At 26.7% G+C, this 23,122-nt stretch overlaps 1 protein-coding gene across 8 annotated transcripts in view; it reads right to left on the bottom strand.

Annotated features, from left to right (window-relative positions):
- The window catches only part of LOC136081717 (aryl hydrocarbon receptor-like), a 125,594-nt gene that overhangs the window by 84,205 nt on the left and 18,267 nt on the right, over positions 1-23,122 (bottom strand). For all 8 annotated transcript variants that reach the window (XM_065799542.1, XM_065799544.1, XM_065799539.1 and 5 more), the window contains one exon: positions 7,225-7,400. In XM_065799542.1, the coding sequence (XP_065655614.1) occupies positions 7,225-7,400 (176 nt within the window). The remainder of the gene's footprint in view (positions 1-7,224; positions 7,401-23,122) is intronic.

Raw genomic sequence — 23,122 nt, 5'->3', positions numbered from 1 at the left:
CCAGACACCCTGTATATGTTTACATATAATAAACATTTATTATTATATAAAGATCTATTTATATACATATATAGATCTCTATGTGTGTGTATGTCTGTGTATTCAAGGGTGCCAATTAAAATAACCTTTTTTGAAATGTTTATTTTTACCCCCTAATTGTGTTCTAGATAATAAACTAACACAGGATATCAAATGTTAAATTGTAAAAATAAAGGTGCTTAAGATCCTTAAACATTGGACAGGTCCAATATTGATAAAAAAAAAAAAGTTTTTCAAAAGTCAACCTGGAACTTTGTTGGAAAATTTTGAATTTCTACACTGGTATGTATGTTTATTATATATGAATGAGCTACCCTTCTGATTAACCTAGATGGATCTACACATGTGCCAAATTCAATTAATGGTTTAATTAGAAAATAGAAGAAAAATATTAACTTGTCAATGCCAACTTTCAGTCAATCAAAAACTGAAATCCATACATCATTCTTAATTATTGACAATTGTTAATCATATCCTCTAGATCCACTAGTTTTATGTATTGAGAAACAAGCCAGACAAAAATATGATCATTTTTGGAACTAACATACAAAAGATATATGCACCTAAAGTGTAGTCAAAGGATTCCTGTATGGATGATAGTCCTGATCTCTTTTGAATTGTACATTATACTTGATATGCCTATTGAGCAAAAGAAAATTGTTGATCCTGTAAAGAAAATACTTAGCCAAATACTTAGCCAATCCCAAAAACTTACATTGCAACTAATGAAAGACATTTTTGTCAACTAACTTTATGAATTGTATTGGCAGCAAGATCAATACTTGACAAGACTAAGTTAAAACTTCAGATACCACTACTATTTAAAGCAACAGATTACAGTCATTATTGACAAAATCAACTAAGTTTAAAAACAGCATTCTGACCTCAGAAATGTAAGAATTTAAAAACTTTCCACGCCACACTTAAGCTTTAGAAAGCGTCATGAAGCTTGACACTAAAACCAGTACAGCCTGTGAAAGTAATTTTTATTCTTTTTTTTTTTTATGGCACCACAAAGTTCTACATAAAAATATTTTCATAGGGTTGCGATTATTCTATTATAATAGAACTTGAAAAAACAACACCACTTATATTTAACCATTTATTTTTTGTCTGTGAACATTTTTTTTCCTGAACATGAATTTATCAATAACAATAGGGTAAATCCATATATAATCATCAAAAAAAAAACATTTTCGACACCCTTACATCTTAGAATTTGTTCATTTTTACCTCAGTTGCAGTTTATATTTAAAAAAATTTCTTTACATTATTTCAAATTGATAAGTACCTACCTCTTATTTCAAAGTAACCACTCAAAACTGAGATCTTTTCGCAATTTTAAAAATCTTACATTTTAAAACCAAAAATACTGAAATGTTTTTAAACATTTTTATTTATATCAATATCTTTATGGTATTATTTAGTAGTTTAAGACTAATATAGTCATTGACATTATGAGGTAGACAGTGGGAATTATTTAAACTTCCCATCCTTTTCAGCCTTACATCCAAGGATTTGAAAAAAAGAAAAAAAGAAAGACAAATTCTAAATACAAAACAGGTAAATAAAATTACAACAAAATAATTTTAAATGTAGTTAATTTTTTTTTGTAACCAACTGCTTAAATTCTTCAAATCTAAATCAGATATGTTGTACGTACAACCTGATATTGTTGTGGGTGTAGAAATTAGGCATATAACTTCAGAATTGAGCACCCAACACTCATCATTTCTTACTGGCCAAATGAAGTTTTTACCTGGCCCATGTGGATGCATGAATGACTTTAATATCAAGGTCATTTACATCTTCAGCAATCCCTACCCACCAAAATCCGTCATAAAAACATGCAATATGATCCTTTTTTCATGTTTAATGAAATCTCTTTATTATGTTTGCTTGTTCGAATAATATCAAATGTTTTAGTGCATTTATCAATACTTGTTTTTTTTATAACTTATAGTGTTTGAAGCAATTAGAATAAAGTGATGATACATCCTTGTGCCAGGAACTGTTCATCCACCTAAATTTTTTTTTTACTAATTGAACTCTTGTTTGGTCGATTTCATCTTTTGAAAATAATTTAAAACTAATTCCATTTATCTTGGCTTTAGAAAAGGAGTACAATAAATTAACATCTAAAATCTGCCCAGTAGTTATTTGTTTTAGACTTTCTTGACATACTAATCTTTTAACAGTCCCAAAATTTAAAACTTTTATATTGTGCTGCACAACCATTAGAAAAGTATTTCACACTTGATACATCAGGTAAATTTTCTTTGATATATCTAGTTTTATCTTCCTGAGTCTTGTAAATAAATCCTGTGTCATGATCAACATCTTTTGAAAGGCAACAAAAAGATTTATTTTTGAGAAGTTTTTCCTCTATAAAATAAAGTACAATAGTAAAGAGTGAACATTGACTTTTGCTCCAGTGATAACTTTGAACCTCATCCTGAACAACATATTGATAATTTTCAGCAAAATCTCCTAAAAATAAGCATTCACTTTGTTTAAGATTTTCTTTACAGTTTTTCAAGTATCTACTTTGTGTTTTTGCAATATATGGATGAGTGGTAAGGTTGTCAATGCTGTCACATAATAAATCATTAAATTCATCTAGTGGCAAAGACTGTAATAATAGTGTTGTACGATCGGTACTCTCCCATTGCTTGAATGCTATATCTTCTTCGAGCTCATGGTCCATAAACACTTGCACTAAAAAAGTTTTTAATGCTTCAACACCAGGGCATTGGTTACATCGATGCAACATTCTGCATTTTCAAGAGAACAAACAACCAATGCTATGAAATCTTTATAACTTTTATTCCACCTAATGGCATCAATGAGAAATTTTGTATTTTGGTGATGTATACATACACATACATTGTGAGTACCTGACGCATTAGTTGTAATGCACCATTTAAGTTTAAGCGTACAAAACTTTGACAAACTGACTTTGATGTTAGGGTAGTTTTTTTTAAACACAACATGTAATTCATTAAGATTGAGTAGCAATAATCTTTTTTGAACATGTTGGTTTTTCTTAACACTTCTGAAATCTTTATTTCCTGGCATCATTTTTAAAAATTCATCACTTTAATAAAAGTTAATCACTAAAATAACTGTTTCTGGTGAAAGTGGGTTCCCAGTTTTTTTTTGGGCAATGATAGAATTTCATGCTCATTTTTAACTTTTCTTTCAATTCGAACAAGATACTCAGACACTTCAAAGTAGCTTAATATCTTTGTACATGTCCATGATTTTGGTGCCAGTGTTAACATTTGCACTTTATGGCAATAAGAGTCAATCTTTGAAATTTTTATTTTTTATTTCATACATTAAAATGTCTAGATCATGGTCATTGTTAATGTTGTTGTTTGAAATTGGGCTTTTTATTTCTGTTGTTAAAGAAGTTTCTTTAATATTATATGTTAATGAGACCATTTTTGCAACTCTGTCAATAGTGTTCTCAAACTTTTGTTTTTTGAAAGACTTTTTAGTTTGACTGGTGAAATTTAAAGCAATTCCATAGTAGTATCTAACTCAATTTTTTTCTCACTTTTTGATTCCCATTCTTCTTGTGAATTTAAATCTTCATCAGTTTCTATTGCTTTTTTGTAACATTTACTGCAGAATTTCCAACCTGGGGTTACATTAACATTATTTTCTTGAAAATTTTTTGCCAAGTTTAGGGAAATCTTTATATTACCTAAGAAACAAATTTAGTTTTAAGTTTTTTAAATAACTTAAAAATAAAAAAATTGTTATAAATAATAAATTCTATTTCTTTTAATTTTCATATCAATTCTGCTGTAATTAATGTTAGATTACCTTCTTTTACAATTTTTTTACTTTCCTTGTGTGTTCCAAAAGGATTGCAACACTTTGTAATTTTTTTCTCAACATATTTCCCATAGAACTGCTCATGATAACAACATAAAATTCTTATTGAACAATATTTTTCCCTTAAATTTGCTCGCCATATTATTTCTTCTTGTTTTTTCACAAGGAAGATCTTTGAATTGAACAAAGCCTTGTTTTCTAGAAAATCCAGTTTTGTGGCAATGAATGTTGTTTGTGGCAAGTTTGTGGCAATGAATGGACTTTTTCCAATGTCACATTTCTCCATATTGAATATGTTTATTATTTACACTATTACTTATATGCGGTAGTGGTGTAGTGGTAGTGGTTACCTATATGCAGTTATATGCAGTTGCAGTGTAGTGGTAGAGCACTTGCTTCATAAGCGAGAGATACTGAGTTTGATCCCCACCACGTCCCTGGTAGAACACATTCAACTTGTTTCTCCGCGCAGCGGCCTTGTTTGTCAAGGTTCGTGTTTCGGAGTTATAGAGTTGAGAGAGGGTTATACCACAAATAAGAAGCCTCCTTATTTGCAGTGGCCTTCTCGGCCTTAAGGAGGTGAATTAACAAAAAAAAAAAAAAAAACCTGCTAAAAAAATATAAAAACAATAAAATTCACATTCTTTAAGAATATACAAACAAGTATAACCTTTAAAAAGAACAAAACAAAACTTATGCCTGTTTTTGATATAATAGGATGTAAGCATTCACCAATTTGAAATAATGAAAATAAAGTGTTTCTCAAACTTAAACTAAAAAAACTATGTTATTAATTTTTATTTTATTAACTTTTTATGAATCATTTTATGTAAAAAAAAAAAAAAAACCCCAGAGAGACTTGGGGGGGGGGGGGGGCATAGTTAGTCAGAGTCCACCTGGCCCTTCTTGGCATATGAATATAAATGTCCTAAAATAGTCACTAAATAACACTATTTGGTGTTTTATTCAAATGTTTTAAAAAACATTTCAATTGCTTTTGTTACAAAATTTAAACTTTTCTAAATAGATACCATTTTTAAATGCAAATTTTGATCAAGTATTAGAGAGACAAATGATGAATTTAATTTTTTTTCAGTAGACTTAAGATGAAATAATGATATACAATTAAACTTTTTACTCGGATTTTGGGCCAAATTCTTCATTTTACCTCCAAAAATAATTAATTTACAAGTCAATAATTTTGAACAAAATTGGATAAACAAGGCATTTTCTGAGGCAATCAAGTCTTGAGGGTGCTATTTTTGGATTCTTCGAATAAAAATCTATTGGGGTACTAAATTTAAAGAAATTTTTTCAAGCCATAGTAAAGATACTGAATGTCAAAGTTGCTTTGTAGTCGCTTCAGATGATCACTAAAATGAATGGTCAGTATTATTTCAACTAACAATATCTCTGGAACCATGTGTATTTTTATCTAAAATTTTCGCAATTGTTATTTTTTTAATATGGACTGCAAGTGAGGTAAAAATGAACAAATTCTGAGACGTAAGGGTGTCATGGTCTGGATGATTTCATATGGAATGACCCTATAGGTAATTTCTATCTTTTTAAACTAAATGTTTTAAATCAAACTTTAAACTTTTTTAAACCATCTTAAACCAAAATACAATTTTTCTATTCAAGCCCAGGCAAAAATAAATCTTTAAAATCACTGGCTAATTACTTTTTTAATAATTTTTTAATTTTCAAAGTCATTGGAGCACCTTAAAATAATTAGAGCATTTTTGATATCAATAGAAACTTTTTGTGCACCCAGGAAAATTGAATTGAAAAAAAAAAAAAACTTAACCTTTTTAAAGTCCTTGCAGCATTTCAAGATAACTTTTTAGAACATTGCAACTTTACAGAGTATTTCTTATATGATTGGACAACTTTAGCACAACCAAGCAATATGAATGAAATAAATTCTAGTACACCCTATTGAATAACTCAAAGTATGTTTAATTTATTTTTAGGCTTTTAATAATTCTTTTTTAAGAATGCCAGAAAAAACAAATGGTTTGTTGTTTATCTTGTTCTCTTATTAACTAGAAGATTATTTCCTTGCAGCATTGTTTACTGTTAATTGATATTCTATTTACAGTGTGTCTTAAAATACTATTTTTAAAAGCTGGATTTATTTCTTAAACAATTTGTTAGGCACTATACTTTTGTTTCACTAAATCTGTACATACTATTATGATAAGTAATTTTCTGTGTCTTTCATGTGTTTTGAAAGTAATTTTTTTACACATTTTTGAAGAATTTTTATGGCAAATTTTTGGTAAAAATATTTTTTAGCATACTCTAACAGTAAGTAGATTTGAATATAATTTTCAAATAGATATAATTGTTTTATTTTACAGCATTTTTTATTTTAACAAATTTTATTTAACATTTAACATAAGATGACAATCTTTTTAATAAAAGGTCAAGGAATGCTCACAAGATAAAAAAAAGGTCAAGGAATGTTCACAAGATAAAAAAAAAAAAGATCAAAGAATGTTCACAAGATAAAAAAAAAAAAGATCAAGGAATGTTCACAAGATAAAAAAAAAAGGTCAAGGAATGTTCTCAAGATAAAAAAAAAAGGTCAAGGAATGTTCTCAAGATAAAAAAAAAAAAAAAGATCAAGGAATGTTCAAAAAAAAAAGAAGCTATTTGTGCTAGCAAAAGTAAATGCTAAAAAAAACAAACTCTTTTAATAAAATTTTTTTGTTTTTACATTTTGACAGCATTTTAAACAAAAAAGATTGTAAAAAATATAGAAGTTAAAGGTCAAAAATTATAATTACTTTAAATAACATTTAGTTGACAAATACAACTAAACTCAATAGTTATGTGCAACTTTTTCAAATAATTTGAAATCCTCAAAACTATTCAAAAATAAAATTTGAACCTTAAAAAATAAAGCTAAATTATTTTCCGGACTATTTCTTAAATTTATTTATTTTTTGTTATATTATTGAAGCCCATTTTTACAAAAGTAATGCACAAACAACCTTTTATTTGTTTAATTTCAAATTCAAGATCCCAGGATTGCAAGTTCTAATTAATAAATAACTAATAATACATAACTAATATAATATATAATAATAATATAACATATAATAATATAATATATAATAATATAATATATAATAATAATACATAACTAATATAATAATATATAACTAATATAAACTAATAATACTAGTTGATATTTAATTAAAACTGTTTGATATATAATTAAAAATATTAGTTTATTATTATAATTTATTATCATTTTCATGATAAGTTATAATAATGTTAAATATTTCAATCTAATTAATTGATTCAAAATAAATATTGAATCTATACTTTGAAAATAGCTTTTATTTCTCAAGTAGCTAACACTTAAGCGAAGAATTGAAAGCTTGTCAAGTCGTCGAATGACATCTTCAGAAAATGGAAGTAAGTTTACAAGATTGTCCAACTCTTTGTTAAGCCTGTCACGATGTCTTTTAGATGGGTTCACACTCTTGCTGTTTAAAAGCCTTTAAAAAGAAAAAAAGAAATTTAGGTTAAAAAAATAATTAAAAAAATGGTTTTCACTTCATGATCAAGTAATAACTTCATGATCAAATAATAATTATTGGATAAAAAAGATAGTGATACCAAAGATAATGGTGTAATAATAAAAAGCTATGGTTCTATCAATATAAAAATTATATAATTGAAAAATTTAATTAGCTAATTATACATTATACGAACCACGATAGAAACATGCATTATAATTATACATTGTACAAACCAGAATAGAAACATAATATAAACTATTCATTATACAAACCATCCTTATAATAAAAAATAATACAGCAACAATAATTTTGAGATTTTTCTAAGATCTGAACCAAAACTTTCTATCAAAACAAGATTTCAAAAACCAAAATCTGTAGTTTTCAACTTGTTATATAGTCAAGTGTTTTTTCTTTTCAAATTAATGCAATTTCCATTTTTAGTTATAAATAATAGGTAGCATTATTTATAGTTATATAACAAACATTTTTATAGTTATATAACAAACATTTTTATAGTTATATAACAAACATTTTTATGCTTAAATAAAATAATAACAAAAATTACTTAAAAAGTTAAAATGAGCAATAAAAATTGTTATACAGGAGCTTCACTAAACCTTGTCATAAAACTTTGTTTAATGGTAGTAAAAAGAAGTAGTGATAGATGAAATTTACCTGGAAAATTTTCTGGTTAATTTAACCACAAATTTTAAATCTGAAAGATTTAAAAAAAAAACTTTAGGAAAACATTTGGGAAGTTTTCACTTATTGAGTTATTTCCAAGACAACTTTAACCTAATCAATAAGGATTAATTGCTTTGAGCACTTAAGCCAAATCAACTTGAGGGTGGAAAACAGAGAATAGAAACTACTTCAATCAAATAGCCATTTTTGGCTCTACCTTCACTTCAATACATCTTTTTAAAACACGTCTCTTAATATTCCAATGAAACAAAAATGTAAACGAAATATGTGTTTCATACTTTTTGGAAATTAAAATCATGAACTCCCTCATTAAAAATCATTAATGAAAATTGTAGAAGCCCCAGTGCTGGAGTAAAAGTAGGGTTTTTATTTTTATTGGGCCGCAATTTAAAATAAGAAATTCTTTTAAAAGAAAATATGAAAGTTAAATCTTAGATTAATGACATGGAAAAGGGCCTCTAGTTTTAAAATAGCCCTGAGTTTCAAAAAATCTTAATCTGACACTGGCCCTGATGCAAGATGAGCAAATAAGACCCTGTTGTATTGACTGGGGAACAAAAAGTAAGCAACAGTTCTAAGTAATAGGGTTTAAGCTATGACCAATTTTTTTTTTTAAAGGTAAATGTTTATTTTCAAAATCACTTACTTTTTTCTAATTTATTCTCTTTGAGCCCAGTAAGTATATCAGCTGTACCAGTCTAGCTACAGTCCTGTCTTTTCATCTTAGTATTTTTAATAGAGACTGTTTTATACCTCTCTAAAACCAGATATGTTTTTTTCATGTTTCAAATTTTGAAAAGATTTAAGTTTTAAATATTTATTCTACGATTTATATGCTATAATCTGGTGTCATTAAAACTTTTCTTATTACATGCGCATAAAATAGACTTTATCTCAAGTTGTATAAAAAAATAGTCAGAAGATTAAAAAAACATATTTCACAGATTATATATTTTAACAGCTATATTTATTTTTATTTATATATTTTTTTTATTAACAACTTGATTACATGTGATAAAATTAGGCTTATAATTTAATTTGAATATTATATATTTTATTTAACAATTAACATTTGATATTTTTTCTTGTTAATAAAAAATTACACAATTTACAGGCGGTAATTTTTCAAAACTTGCTGATAAATTTACCGGAAATTTTTTTGGCAAATTTTACCTTCGCAACACAAAAAGCTAGTATAAATAAATGAATTGCTTGAAGATTATTAACTTCTAACTCTTTAATACCTAAATTTAATATTTGTAGACACTAAAAATCAACACACTTTATTTAAATGATTACAGAAAAAAATATCAGATAAATTTTGCCAAAAAGTTTGTTTTTTTGTTAAGAAAATAATAAAGTTCAACTTTAAATCTTTGTGAAGTTTACAAAGAATGGTAATCAAAATTTAAAACTATCAGATATGTTTATGGCAAGGAAAATAGGAATAAATAAAGTGCTCAAACACCTAAAAATCCTCAAGATTTCTGAAACTATGAACAATTTCTCCCTGTTACAAATCATACTCTTGAGAACACTTTACTCTAAATATGTATTGTTTTATACCCTTTAAAAATGAATTTAAAATGATCTAATTTCAAAGACAAACAATAATTAAGAATTTTTTCATTTTGAACTGCATATGTACATTTATATTTTACCTATATTTTTGACCCACATACATTTAAGTATGCTATTTGCTGTCACCACCCTGCCTTTTTTAGAGTGCAAACTTTATTGACTATTCTTGAAGCAAAAATTTGTTTATTACAACTAATTTAGAAGTCAATAATAAAATTATTTTTCAAAATATAAATGCAAGCAGTTTTGATTAATGGCTTTACTTTATAAATTCTTTATTTATCAATTTATTATTAGAGGGTTGTTAACTACCCCTTTAGGTGCGAAAGAGTTAATAAATATGGTTCAATAAATTTTACAATGAAAAAACATTTCCTGCATGTTATGGAACAAAAAGGAGTTCTTGTGAGGTATATAAAAGTTTATAAAACTAAAGCGTTGTGTAATAGTTAAAAATCTTATAACTTTTAAAGAGATCCTTTAAAAGTTTATTTTAAGTTTAATTAGACATTTGTTATTGTTTTGTGTTATTTGTGAAATGTATTATGTATATATGGAAGTTGGAACCTCCAGCCCCCTACAATTCTTAAGATACAATTCTTGCTTTTTTGTCATTAAATAGCAATATTTAATGAACAGAATCAGGTATTGAAAAAATAGAGCTTCCAGAGTTTTGTCAACTTTGTCCTATAGTGTGCAAATTCACCATATGTAGACCCTTGGGTAGTTATGATAATAAAAATGTTACCCTTAGGTAACATTTTTATTATCAAAAACTACCAAACAAAACGAATGTCACTGATAATTGACCTGTGTATTTACACTGCTTGCACCACAAAATATAAAAAAGACCAGTTAAAAAATCAATATTACCCAAATGCATTTAAGTTAGTTGTAATTGAAAGTCAAATAAGTACCCTTTTCATTAAAAAAATTGTTTTCAAAACATAATTGGGTCAGAAAGTATGCTAATTTGAAAGACACAATTTCGCTGTAAAAGAGAGGTAGAACAAATGATATACAATCAGTTTTAGAAGATATATAGTCATTTTTAACTAAACATAAAATTAAATACCCTGATTGAAGCTTAGGTAATCTTATAATTGTATATAAAAATATACTTGGATGTTATAAAAAGTTTAATAGATTATAGCAAATAAAACGTTTTTACATGTCATACCTTAAAAAACAACTAAAATTTAGTAAAATTTTTTTGTTTTTATTTTAGCTAATAATTTATCCAGCTCACAAATAAAATTGAAGGTCAATTTGACCAGCTAACACATAGATTCGACGGTCAAATTTTGTTTTATAACATTTAACAAACTTCGTAAATAAAAAAATACTTTATGCTATTACTTTTGATATAACTTTAGATCAAACAAAAACTCACAACTAAGTTTTACAGTAAATAACTAATGCTCCAATTAACAGGTTGAAATAACGTTGTTTAGAAATATCTCACGTGCATGGATAAGAAACAGAGTTTTGATTAAAAAGGGAGATTTACAAACATTTAAGTAATTTTAGATTTTAAATTTTTTGAACACTTAGCTTTAAATTAACTTGTTTATTAAAAGCTAAAAAAATTTTATATATTTAAACATAAGAAAATTTTAATTAAAAAAGAATTTGTAATTACCCCCTAATGCTTTACAACGCACGAAGACATTTTTAAAATTTAGTAATGCTAATTATTTTCTTGATAACTCAATAAAATTTATTGAGTCATCAAGTTATTTTTTAGCTAACAATAACTATAGATACTATTGCTAAACAGGGTAACAATGCTCATTCATTGCAATGACTTCACAAATGGTGGCAAAAATTTAAGACATTGTTTAAAACGATTTAATAAAAATAAGTTAAATGAAAAAAATTTAACAAAAAAAAAAAAAAACAATTCAGAGAAAAATGTTACTAATTAACAACAGAAATTAATAACAAAAACTTTAATCAAATATAAAAAAGACAACTATTGATTTTACCATGAAATGAAACTAAAGATATAGTTTATGTCATATAAAATGAGACAACAAAATGAATTAAAAGTAGCTTATAAAAAATTTAAATATTTTTAACAATTCAAATAAGTCAAGTCTAAAAATATCATATATAAATATTTATTACTTTCTATATACATCCAAGTTATATGTTAATACTAATTTTTATAAACATTTTAAGAGGTCAAAATAGCAATTTTGAACTGTAAGTTGACACTTGTGAACCCAAATATTTTTAATAATGGCATAAAAAAGGGGAATATGATAATTTTTAACTGACTTGTGCCAAATTAACACTTTAAAATAAAAATGTAAAACAGAATGACAGTCTACCATTTAGTTTAAGTTCATATGAAGATATGATAATTAAAAGTGTGTCTCAAGAATTTTAAACATGGATTAAGGACAAATATTGATTATAGCTCAATTAAAAGCCCCCCCCCCTCCTCCTTATGCTCTTTTTTATTGAAATCCAACTTTTGATCAAGTTTTAATCAATTTAGTTCAACATTGAGTTTCCTCCTGTTTCAAAGAGAAATTTACCTGGACCATGGATCAGTTTAACAACACCACTGCACAAACTAATGGCTCATTTATGGAAACTTAGCAGTTTGTCTCTGTCCCTGCATGCTTCAAAAACTTATATTTATCTAGCTCTTTTCTTCTCATTTCAACCTTTAGAAACTCTCTCATATCTTCACGTTTTCCTGACTAATACAACTTCAACTTTTTAAGTCTTCTATCAACCGTTTCCTTGCTCTATAACTCTATTCTTTTTTACTAGTAACTCCCAACTTAATAGTGGTTGGTTGCAGTCTTGTTGGGAGTAAATCAGAATAAAATAAAAAATAAAAAATTAAAGTTTGAAAAAGCCAGGGTTAGATGGTAATAACAATATACAAATATTATTAACTCTCAAGAAAAAACTCTAAAACTGCCACCATTAATTTGGGTATTATCTGATCCAATTATTTGTGATGAGCAATAAAGATATTGCATAATTCAAAACAAATACATTTTTTATAAACTCTTTTTAGATTTAATTAAAACTACAGACTTAATATAATAAGTTTAAATTAGATTTTTACACCATGAACTATTGGTAAGTTATGTTTTTGGGATGAATTTGTTAATATATTTAACTTTTACATTTTTTATATTTATTTTATTTGTTAGATGAAGTTAATTTCGCATTTTAATTTTTATTCTGCAATTAATATTGATGTTGAAAAGATTTTTTGTATTGATCCAAATGAATTGGTACTTATGAAAAGTTTCTAATGAAACTTAGTCTGAAGATGATATTTTGAAATAATTATATATATTTTTTTAGTTTATTTATTTCTACAGCATAGATTTTACAAATCAAAGCAGAGCAGGGTTATTGTAATCCTACTATTGTAGCAAATAGTTAATTATCGGTTGTGCGATAAGACATTGTAGTTTTTCTTGAATTCATTAACTGCTTTTGATGCTACTAAGTTATTTGGAAAATTGTTCCAATATGGCACTACCCTGTTGCATAAGAAATTGAGTTTAGATGACACCAGTTTACTTTGTTTAAGTTAGTTTTTATTTTAAAATATTGGATGAGGTCCCTTCTAATTTTTCTGTTTTTAAAACTTTCTAACCCTAAGCTTGGTAAACATTTGTCACATGAATTGTGCATGAGACATGGTAAAAGCTTTATAGATTTTTGCTGAACTTTTTCAAGTTTTTATTTCATTTTTCAAATGTAGATTCTAAACTGGTGCACAAACTTCTAATTCAGGTCTAACATAAGCTGTATATATACAGCTTATGTTAGAAACTATATATAGTTTAGTAAATGAGTTAGTTGACCAGAACTTAAATATTTGTTTAAGTGTACCTAGTTATTTGTAAGCTTTTTTATTTTATCGTTGTGATGTAGTTTTACCATTTCAGATTATTTCTTATGTTGATACCTAAGGTCTCGTTCCTGTGATGTTTCATTTGATTTAATGATTGTTCCATCACGGGTTGTTATATTTAGTGTTTTGGTTGATTTATTTGGTCAAATAACTTTTTTGATTTGGTACTATAAACTTTCATAATTTAACATTTTTTGTAATTTAATTTCATGCTTTAATTTTTTGTCCATTCAACTAGTCTATTGAGATGATCTTGTATTATTTCTTTCTGGTTTTTGATTATGGCAATTAACTTACTGTCATCGGCAAATATCTTGCAGGTATTGTGAACTAGTTCCGGCATATCATTTAATAAATATGTTAAATAGAAGTGGCAATAAAACTTAGTCTTGTGGTACACCACTTAATTCTGGGAGTCATTCAGATACTTCATTATTAATTACAACCCTTTGTTGCCTGTTTGAGAGAAAGTTATGTAAGTTTAAGTAACTTGTTATGTCCTTTTTTCATTTTTTGCATTACTTTACTTTAATAACTGATGATGATGGGATAGGTTGATAATTTGTTTACAGATAATTGGTTTACGGGAGCAATTAATGGCTCTCGCAAAAGTATAATTTTTTCTTTCAAAAGTATAATTATCATTGTAACTAAAAAAAAAACAGTCATTTTAATAATTATTTGTAATAATTCTTAAAATGCCTACAATCTATTACAATAAGAAAATATAAATTTTTTTATAAGCAGTAAAAACAACGTCCGCCTAAATGAATTTTTTCATACTGCAATAAATGACACTTGTTATGTATATATTCTTGCAATATCAACATAAAAAACATATGCTTGACATGGCCCAACAAATCTACGAAATTGCAAACTTTTATTAAAAAGAAAAATGAACATCACATTTATATACTTTTGCTTATGCAAACATTCAACCATGCGATATAGTCAAACCTTACGATTGCTTTTTTTTTTTTTTAATTTTCTTGAGTGTCATTTCAATTTTTTAATTTTTCTCAAGTGAAGTAATTTTTATTTGCATATTAAAAACACTTTTAAAAAGTTAGAAAGAATATTTAAGTTTTGTTGAAATATATACAATCTAATAGAATATATAAAATTCTTATGATTATTATAGTTTTTATTTTTTATTGTGCGTTTTTTAAACAAGAAATGTTAAAACAATTTTTAAAAATAATATCATAACAATTTTTATTTTTAGCTCCTGTTATTTTAATTTCTTCATGTTTGTATGTTTTTTTTATTTGTAAATACATTTAGCGAACTAAATTTGCTTGCAGTAATGATATCAGAAACTGCCTTTTTGATATCATTATTGAGAAATTTGATAGAATTATTTTTAATTTTATTATATAGATCATCCAGACCATATTTAAAAAATCCAGAAAATTGTTTAGGTAAAATAACTGGAATATTTTTTCCTCTAAATTTTGCTTTTAGCTGTGTTGTTTCTAATTTTTTTTTCAAACTTTTCTTAGTTTTGTATAAGTGATGAGTGAAAAAGCTTAAAAAACAAGTATATTACAAAAATATATACCTAAACTTGTATGTATGGAAAACGTTTTGGATATCCGGAAAAAAAAAAGTTGACAAAAATTTCTGGAATTCCGGAAATATTTGGAAAAAGGTAATCCCTGTTATTACAATTGATACAGATTATTGGTAAATGAATATTGATCAGATTTTTATAATTTTTTAGTAGACGGTTTATGATTTCATTTATGTCTTGATTACTGAATAGTTTAAACCAGTTGATGCTATTGAATATTATATTTAGATTTGAATAGTTATCTTTTTGATAAATTTTAATAAATTTTGATTTTTTTGTATGGTGTGTGAGCCATTTAGGTAAAAGTTCCAGATTAGTGTTGAGGAGGCAGTTTTTTTTTTTTTTTTACAGATAAGGAGGCAACTTAATAGTGGTTATAACCCTCTCTCAATTCTGTAACTCCGAAACACGAACCTTGACGAACAAGGTTGTTGCGCGGAGTAACAAGTTGAGCGCTGTACTACCAGGGACGTGGTGGGGATTGAACTCGGAACCTCTTGCTTATGAAGCGAGCGCTTTACCACTACACCACTACCGCATAAATATTGGATCATTAATGTTAATTGTATAGATCTTTTATAATAAATATTGGATCATTAATGTTAATTGTATAGGATCATTTATAATAACTAGATCAATGATGTTGTTGCTTAGAGTTATTCTACCACTGATTGCACTAAGAAATTTTGAATTGAGAATGTCTAGAAATTCTATACTAGATTGACATAAACAGTTTGATCCTCCATTAATGTCCCATAATATGTCTGAATAGTTGAAATCACCTGCTATTAAGAGACTTGAGAAACATTTTGATTAACTATTTGGGCAGCTATTGTATTTGAAATGTTAATTGCAGTATTTACTTAGTGCTCTGAGTGCAATAGTTTGTAGATGCAACAGATAAGGATTGATTCTGCTTTAGCTCACACCAGATAGATTTAATTATTGGACTATTTAGTTGTCTAATATTTATTTTTAGCGATGGAATGCCTTTTCTTATTTGAATCACCACACCTCCACTTTTTTTAATAGTTAAAATTTTATTTTTATGAGTGCAGTTAGGCAGAAAGATAACAGATTTTTCATTAAACCAGGATTCAGTTATGCATATGACATATGGTTGGTTTTTTTTATTTAACATTATTTGAAATTTATCCTATTTGTACTTCGGTTTAGTACATTCCATTTTAGTACTTCTTTTTCTCATTTTTATTGCTTTTGTCATAGATTTTTGCTGTTAATCTTTATACTACAAAATATGCATACATAATTATATTTTTCTGAGTTATTATTATACCCAACAAAAATGCAAACTTTATGATTTATGTTTATTAATTCTTTAAAATATGACCTAAATATTTAGTAGCCAAATATTTTTTGATTTTAATCAATTTTTACATTAAAACCATTAATCAAAGTCTCGATGAGGAAAATGGAAATTTATGAGGAAAATATCACTACTCGATATAGAACATCACTTTCTTGAGAATATATAATATAGAGAATATACCATCCCAATATGACTTTTTAGAATGGAAAGACAATCAAAGCTTTTTACTTTAAAAATTATAAACCACCAACAATTCAAGTGCCATTATGACTGTATTGATTATAAAATCATGAAAAGTCACAAATATATAGAATTTAAAATAGCAAATAAAAAAAACAAAAACTGCTGCATTGTGAAAAAAATTAAAAACACTTTACTAATTTAAAATAGATAGTGAAACCAGAATTTTTGAAAACGAAACTTTTCCATTAATAGCATTTAGCTTATCCCCTCTATTTACACATGTTTATGAATAATTGATTAGCCTAAATAATTTATATATATATGAAAAAAAACAACAAAAAAATTTAAACTTTAAAATTTAGACTTCTAATAATCATAGCAAAATAAAAACATTTTACCAACACAAGCAACATGCGGTAGTGGTGTAGTGGTAAAGCGCTCGCTTCATAAGCGAGAGGTTCCGAGTTCAATCCCCACCACGTCCCTGGTAGTACCGCGCTCAACTTGTTTCTCCGCGCAGCGGCCTTGTTCCTCAGGGTTCGTGTTTCGGAGTTATAGAGTTGAGAGAGGGTTATAACCACTATTAAGTAGCCTCCTCATCTGTAGTGGCCTTCTCGGTCTTGAGGAGGTTAATAACAAAAAAAAAAAAAAAAAAACATTTGTTAAAAACTGATGTATTTTATGATGTAATACAATGGACATAAACCTAACATTATACCACTTTAATATATATATAAATATATATATATATATATATATATATATATATATATATATATATATATATATATATATATATATATATATATATATATATATGTATATATATATATATATATATATACATATATATATATATATATATATATATATGAGTCTTGCCAGGTAGGCATGTGATGCCATTTTATGCCTTGCTTGTTTGGAACCAGGCATAAAACTCCAAGTTCATAAAAAGTTGTTTTTACTCATTTTAAATAAATAATCAAATAAATATTGTTCTACTATTTAATAGTATTATTAAGAACTCTCATAGGCACAAGAGTATTTGTATTACAACTATTATGCCATAATAATACATTAACTTTTTATGTGTGTGTATATATATTATATGTGTGTGTTTATATATGCATATATAGATACACAATACATGTGTATATTTATATGTATATATACATATATATATATATATATATATATATATATATAAATATATATATATATATACATATATGTATATATATATATATATATATATATATATATATATATATATATATATATATATATATATATATATGTATATATCTGTTAAATCATTTGTGTTTGTAAATGTTAAATCATTTGTGTTTGTAAATGTTATAAATTATTTGCGTAAAACAAAAAAAGAATACTACATTTACATAAGTTTTTACAATTTTTTTTTAAATTTACAAATCAAAAATTTTAATAAACATAAAGTTTAATTTACTAAAACAAAATTAACAAATACAAAAATCAATTTTTTTTTAAATTTACACATTTTACTCAAAGTTACAACTTAGAGAAATTTGTTGCTATGATTTACTTGTGAATCTCCCCCGGCCGTAGTTGTTTATTGAATTTAATTGTAAAATACAGTGAAAGTTTTTCTTACATTTTATTTGACAAAAAAATTTACTCATAAAATATAGACGTTTTATTTGACTAAAGTAACGAAACCTTTTTTAACAACGCAAATTTTTTTAACTTTTTATCCTATTCGAACTTTTTATCCTATTCGAACAAATTTCCATTCTATTGAAAAACATTTCGCTTCAAAGACATTGATATTCTTGAAATCTTTGACGTTCTATTAGTAATTTCGATTGAAGTTAATAAAATAAAAGCGACAACAAAAATGCCTTCAAATAATGGAAAATACTATTTAAAAAAAATATATAACAAAATTCAATCAAAAAATATTGTAACGTTATTTGAGAAACATAAAGAAACAACAAGTGTGCAAAACTATAGCCAACAATGGAAATCAGTAGTAAGCAAAAGTCCTCATCAGCCTGCATCTATTGTTAGCGAACGTCCTCATCAGTCTACATCATCAGTAAGTGAAAGTCCTCTTCAGCCTACATCATCAGTAAGTGAAAGTCCTCATCAGTCTAAATCAGTAGTAAATGAAAGTCCTCTTCAGCCTACATCAGCAGTAAGTGAAAGTCCTCATCAGTCTACATCATCAGTAAGTGAAAGCACAAATACCAATCAAAAATGTAGATGACCTACGAAATAAAACAACAGAAAAGTATGAGATGTTTTTTCCCGATTTTTTTTATTCGTCATCAAAACAAGGTTGGTTTTGTAAAGTTTGCATAATGTTTGCCCCTGGAAAAAAAAGTAATCGTGCATTTATTGAAAACCCTGGCAAATTTGCAGATCACCCCTCGGAGCGTGCGATCACTTAAATACACATAGGCATACTATAGCTTTAAAAAATAAACAAGCTTTTGATGAAATATCTAAGCAAGACTCAAGTATCTGGAAAATGCTGCGTGAAAATACTCTTGCAAAAGAAACATTAAAAACAAGTAACTCTCGCTTCATTATTAAAACCTTCTTTAGAGTCACGCATTTGTTAATCAGGAAAAACTGGGCACATACTCATAATTTTTCAGACATTATTGAACTTGATGCTGCGTGTGGTTGTAAGGAAGTTAAGGCGCACGTTTTGTCTGGCCCAGCAAACGCAACATATATGTCTCCAAAATATATTGCAAAGTATATAAACATTATCTTTGATTTTGTCAAAAATCCTTTACTCCAGTCACTTAGAAGAGGTGGGAGTTTTTCTTTTTATTTGGATGAAACTTCTGACATTACTTCGATTGAACAGTTAACTATACATGCCACTTTCGAACACAACGGCATCGTTAAAGAACATTTTATAGGGATAGTTCCTTTAAGTAAGCTCACCGGTTCTAGTCTATCAGCTCCAAATGTTTTTGATGTTATTCAAAATTTTTTTAGAGCTAACAATATCTCATTTAAAAATGCTCGCTTTGCTTGTATGGACACAACAAGCGTCAATTCTGGTGTAAAAGGAGGTTTAAAAACTTACATTGAAGATGCTGTGCAATTGTGTGTTTGAATTGGGTGTACAAGTCACAAACTTGCGTTATGTTTTAAACATATTTTGAAAGACTTTCCTACTATTATGGAGGTAGAGATTTTTTTACTTAACCTATGGAAGTTTTTTAAATACCGCACACTAGCCATGCATTTGTTGCAAGAATGCTCCGAAATCTATGGAGAACTAGAATCCATAGTTCCAGTGTGTCCAAGTGTAACTCGTTGGATTGCACACGATCGAGCTTGTTTAGTTGTGTTTAAAGGTTATAAACCAATTTTACAAGCTTTGTCAACATGTTACACCAAACGAAAAGAAGCAGAAGCACTCGGGCTATTTATACAAGCGAGTTCACAATCTAACATTGCAACAATATTAATGCTCTTAGATGTGTTTGAAGCAATTTGCCCACTTGTGCTAGCACTACAAAGTTCGCAAGTAGGAATTAGTCTCACCGACATTCCAACTTATGTCAATCAAGCAAATCATAGTTTAACTGATTTAGTTTCGGGTACTCGACTAAAGTATTTCACGGAAAAAAATTTTATTAAAATGAAATCAGCAACTGATGAAATAATTTTTTTGTTACCAGCCACAAGCCGATTAAAAAAAATAAAAACTTTGACCTAAGTGAGTTTGAGTTAAACATTTTTAGATCTTTTGTAAATAGTTTTAAAAGTGAACTAAAAAACACTTTCGCGCAAATGGAATTTTGGCAATCGCTTTTGATTTTTGACCCAAGACGATTGCCTAAAACACTCAGCCAACTTTCTAGTTATGGTGAAGAAAGCTTAGAGCAACTTATAGCTCACTATGGCAAACCAAAAAGCATTAACAAATTTGGAGCATTACACGTTTAAGTTCCAGATATCTCAGAAACTGAGACAAAAACCGAATTTGAAAGTTTCAAAATTATGTTATTTAATAAACGCCGAGAATGGGAAAACAGTTTCGATATGCGTATATCGAAAGAAAAAGATCAAGAGATAGTTAAAAATTTAATTAAGTCAAGAAACAATTATACGCCTCAAGAGTTATGGAAAGTGATTAATAATGACCCTGTTTTGATAAGTGTTTATGCTAATTGTATGTTTTTGACTAAGTTACTCCTTATATTTCCTTTGAGTGTAGCTTGCGTTGAAAGATTTTTTTCAAAATTAAAAATAGTTAAAAACCGTCTTCGAAATCAGCTAAGCCAAAGCACAATAGAAAGCTTGATGATGATTGCAATAGAAGGTCCGAAGGAGTGTTTTGACGACGATTTGTTAGAGTACTTGTCGATGAGTTAAAACCTAAAAATCCAAATATGAGAATTATGTTGTAAATTGATAGTTCACAACGTAAATCTCATATTTTGATTTTTTTATTTGAGACTACAGACTATTGGTGAATATTTATTGTTTGTAATTTTTTTCACGAAATATTCACAGTGATTTATTTGTATTTCAACTGTGTTTTTACAATTTTTGTTTGTTGCAATTTAAACTAATCTAAAAGTTCTGTTGTACAAATTTAAATTTTATACTTATAATAAAAAAAAGTAATGGAATAAGAAAGAATTCTGTATTTACAGCCATACAAGGTTATTGTAATTAATCTAAGAAACTTTTGAAATGATGGAGCTTTGTTTTTGTTTTTTTACTCGCTAGCCGAGCCGACATCAGCCTAAATTCCCAATCTGATGGAAACGCGGTATAAATTTTATTCCTGGGTAACACTCTGTATATATATATATATATATATATATATTTATATATATATATATATATATATATATATATATATATACATAAATTTTATATATATATATATAAACATATATATAAATATATATATATATATATATATATATATATATATATTTTTATATATACACATATACATATAGATGTTAAGAAGCAAGGTTAAAAAAAAAAAAGACTATGATGAACAGTAATGGTATAAACCCAGAAATGTATAAAGACACAACAACACCAGAAAATCGATTGAATAAATCCCTAAGGACATGCATAAAAATTGTTTTATAAAAATTAAGGAAAAGAAAAGTTTTATGTCTTCTTTAAAGTGTTTTTTTTTTAATGCAACATCTATTTGCAATAAATGGGATAAGTTCATTGTAAAAATTGAACAGCTTAGTTTTCCGCACATTATAGGCATTACTGAGACTTGGTTCAACAATACCTCTGAACGCGGTATAGAAAATTTCACATCCTATTTCAATAATAGAAGAACATCAGTGGCAGGGGAGTAGTAATTTATGTGCGAAATGATCTTTTATCTCATGAGATTGATCCTTTCTTCTTAAACAGTGAGCAAATTTGGTGCAAGGTCAGCATTGGTTCAAATACTATTTTAGCTGGTTGTTTATACAAACACCCTCATGCCTCATCAATTTGATGCCATGCAAATAATTTTATTTTGATTTTTTTTTTATCAAAACAATTTTTATAAGATAATAAAAAAATTAAACTGAATAATTTAATACTGAAAGAAATCGTTTTGTGAAATGCTACTATAACAGTTACTTATGTTACATAAAGCAAAGTATTTACTAAAAACCACTTAAATATATGCTATGTCTGATTCCTTCATTAATAGAAAAAAACAAATATTTAAAAATAGATTATTTTTTGCAAATATTTTGCAAATGGTGGGAAAAGCTACAAGAAAATTAAATGAAAAGATTGAACAAAAAAAAAAAAGAAAAAAGAAAAAAGTACAGTTAGAAAAAAAAAAATTCTTAGTTGTGTGCAATTACAAATAATATTACAATTACAAATAATAACTAAATAAGAATTTTAATCTTTAAAGTTAACAATGTCAAAAAAAAATAATTGCACATCTTATTTCTCTGCTCCACTAAAATTATTTTAAAAACTGCTAATGTTATTTAGTTAACTGTTACTAACTCTCACGCACAGCTATTCAGACTGAATATTCAATATTAAGAAGACGATCGATTACTGAACCCTATACTATAAAAACTGCTGATGCTAATTAGCAATTAACAATAAATTTGTTAACTCTTGTGTACAGCTATTTACACGGAATACTTAATACTAAGAAGATATTGTTTTATGAAACACATCTATAAAAATTACTGTTATATAAAACGAGATTTTCACTAGTTATATATATATTTTTTATGAATCCAATTATAGGGGAAAAAAGCGCTAATGCGGAATATATCTATAATTTATTTATTTATTGCAATTTGTGGCAATAACTTACGAAAAAATAAATACAAAGATTTAAATACAATTGAAAAAATATATATATATTATTATATCATTATTAAAATGATGTATTGAAATTTTTATTAAAACAATGATAAAAT

Source organism: Hydra vulgaris, chromosome 06 (genome assembly GCF_038396675.1).
Source record: "Hydra vulgaris chromosome 06, alternate assembly HydraT2T_AEP".
NCBI classification, from domain to species: domain Eukaryota; kingdom Metazoa; phylum Cnidaria; class Hydrozoa; order Anthoathecata; family Hydridae; genus Hydra; species Hydra vulgaris.
Note: the sequence above shows the minus strand (reverse complement) of the source record. Positions and strands in the feature narration are given on the sequence as shown.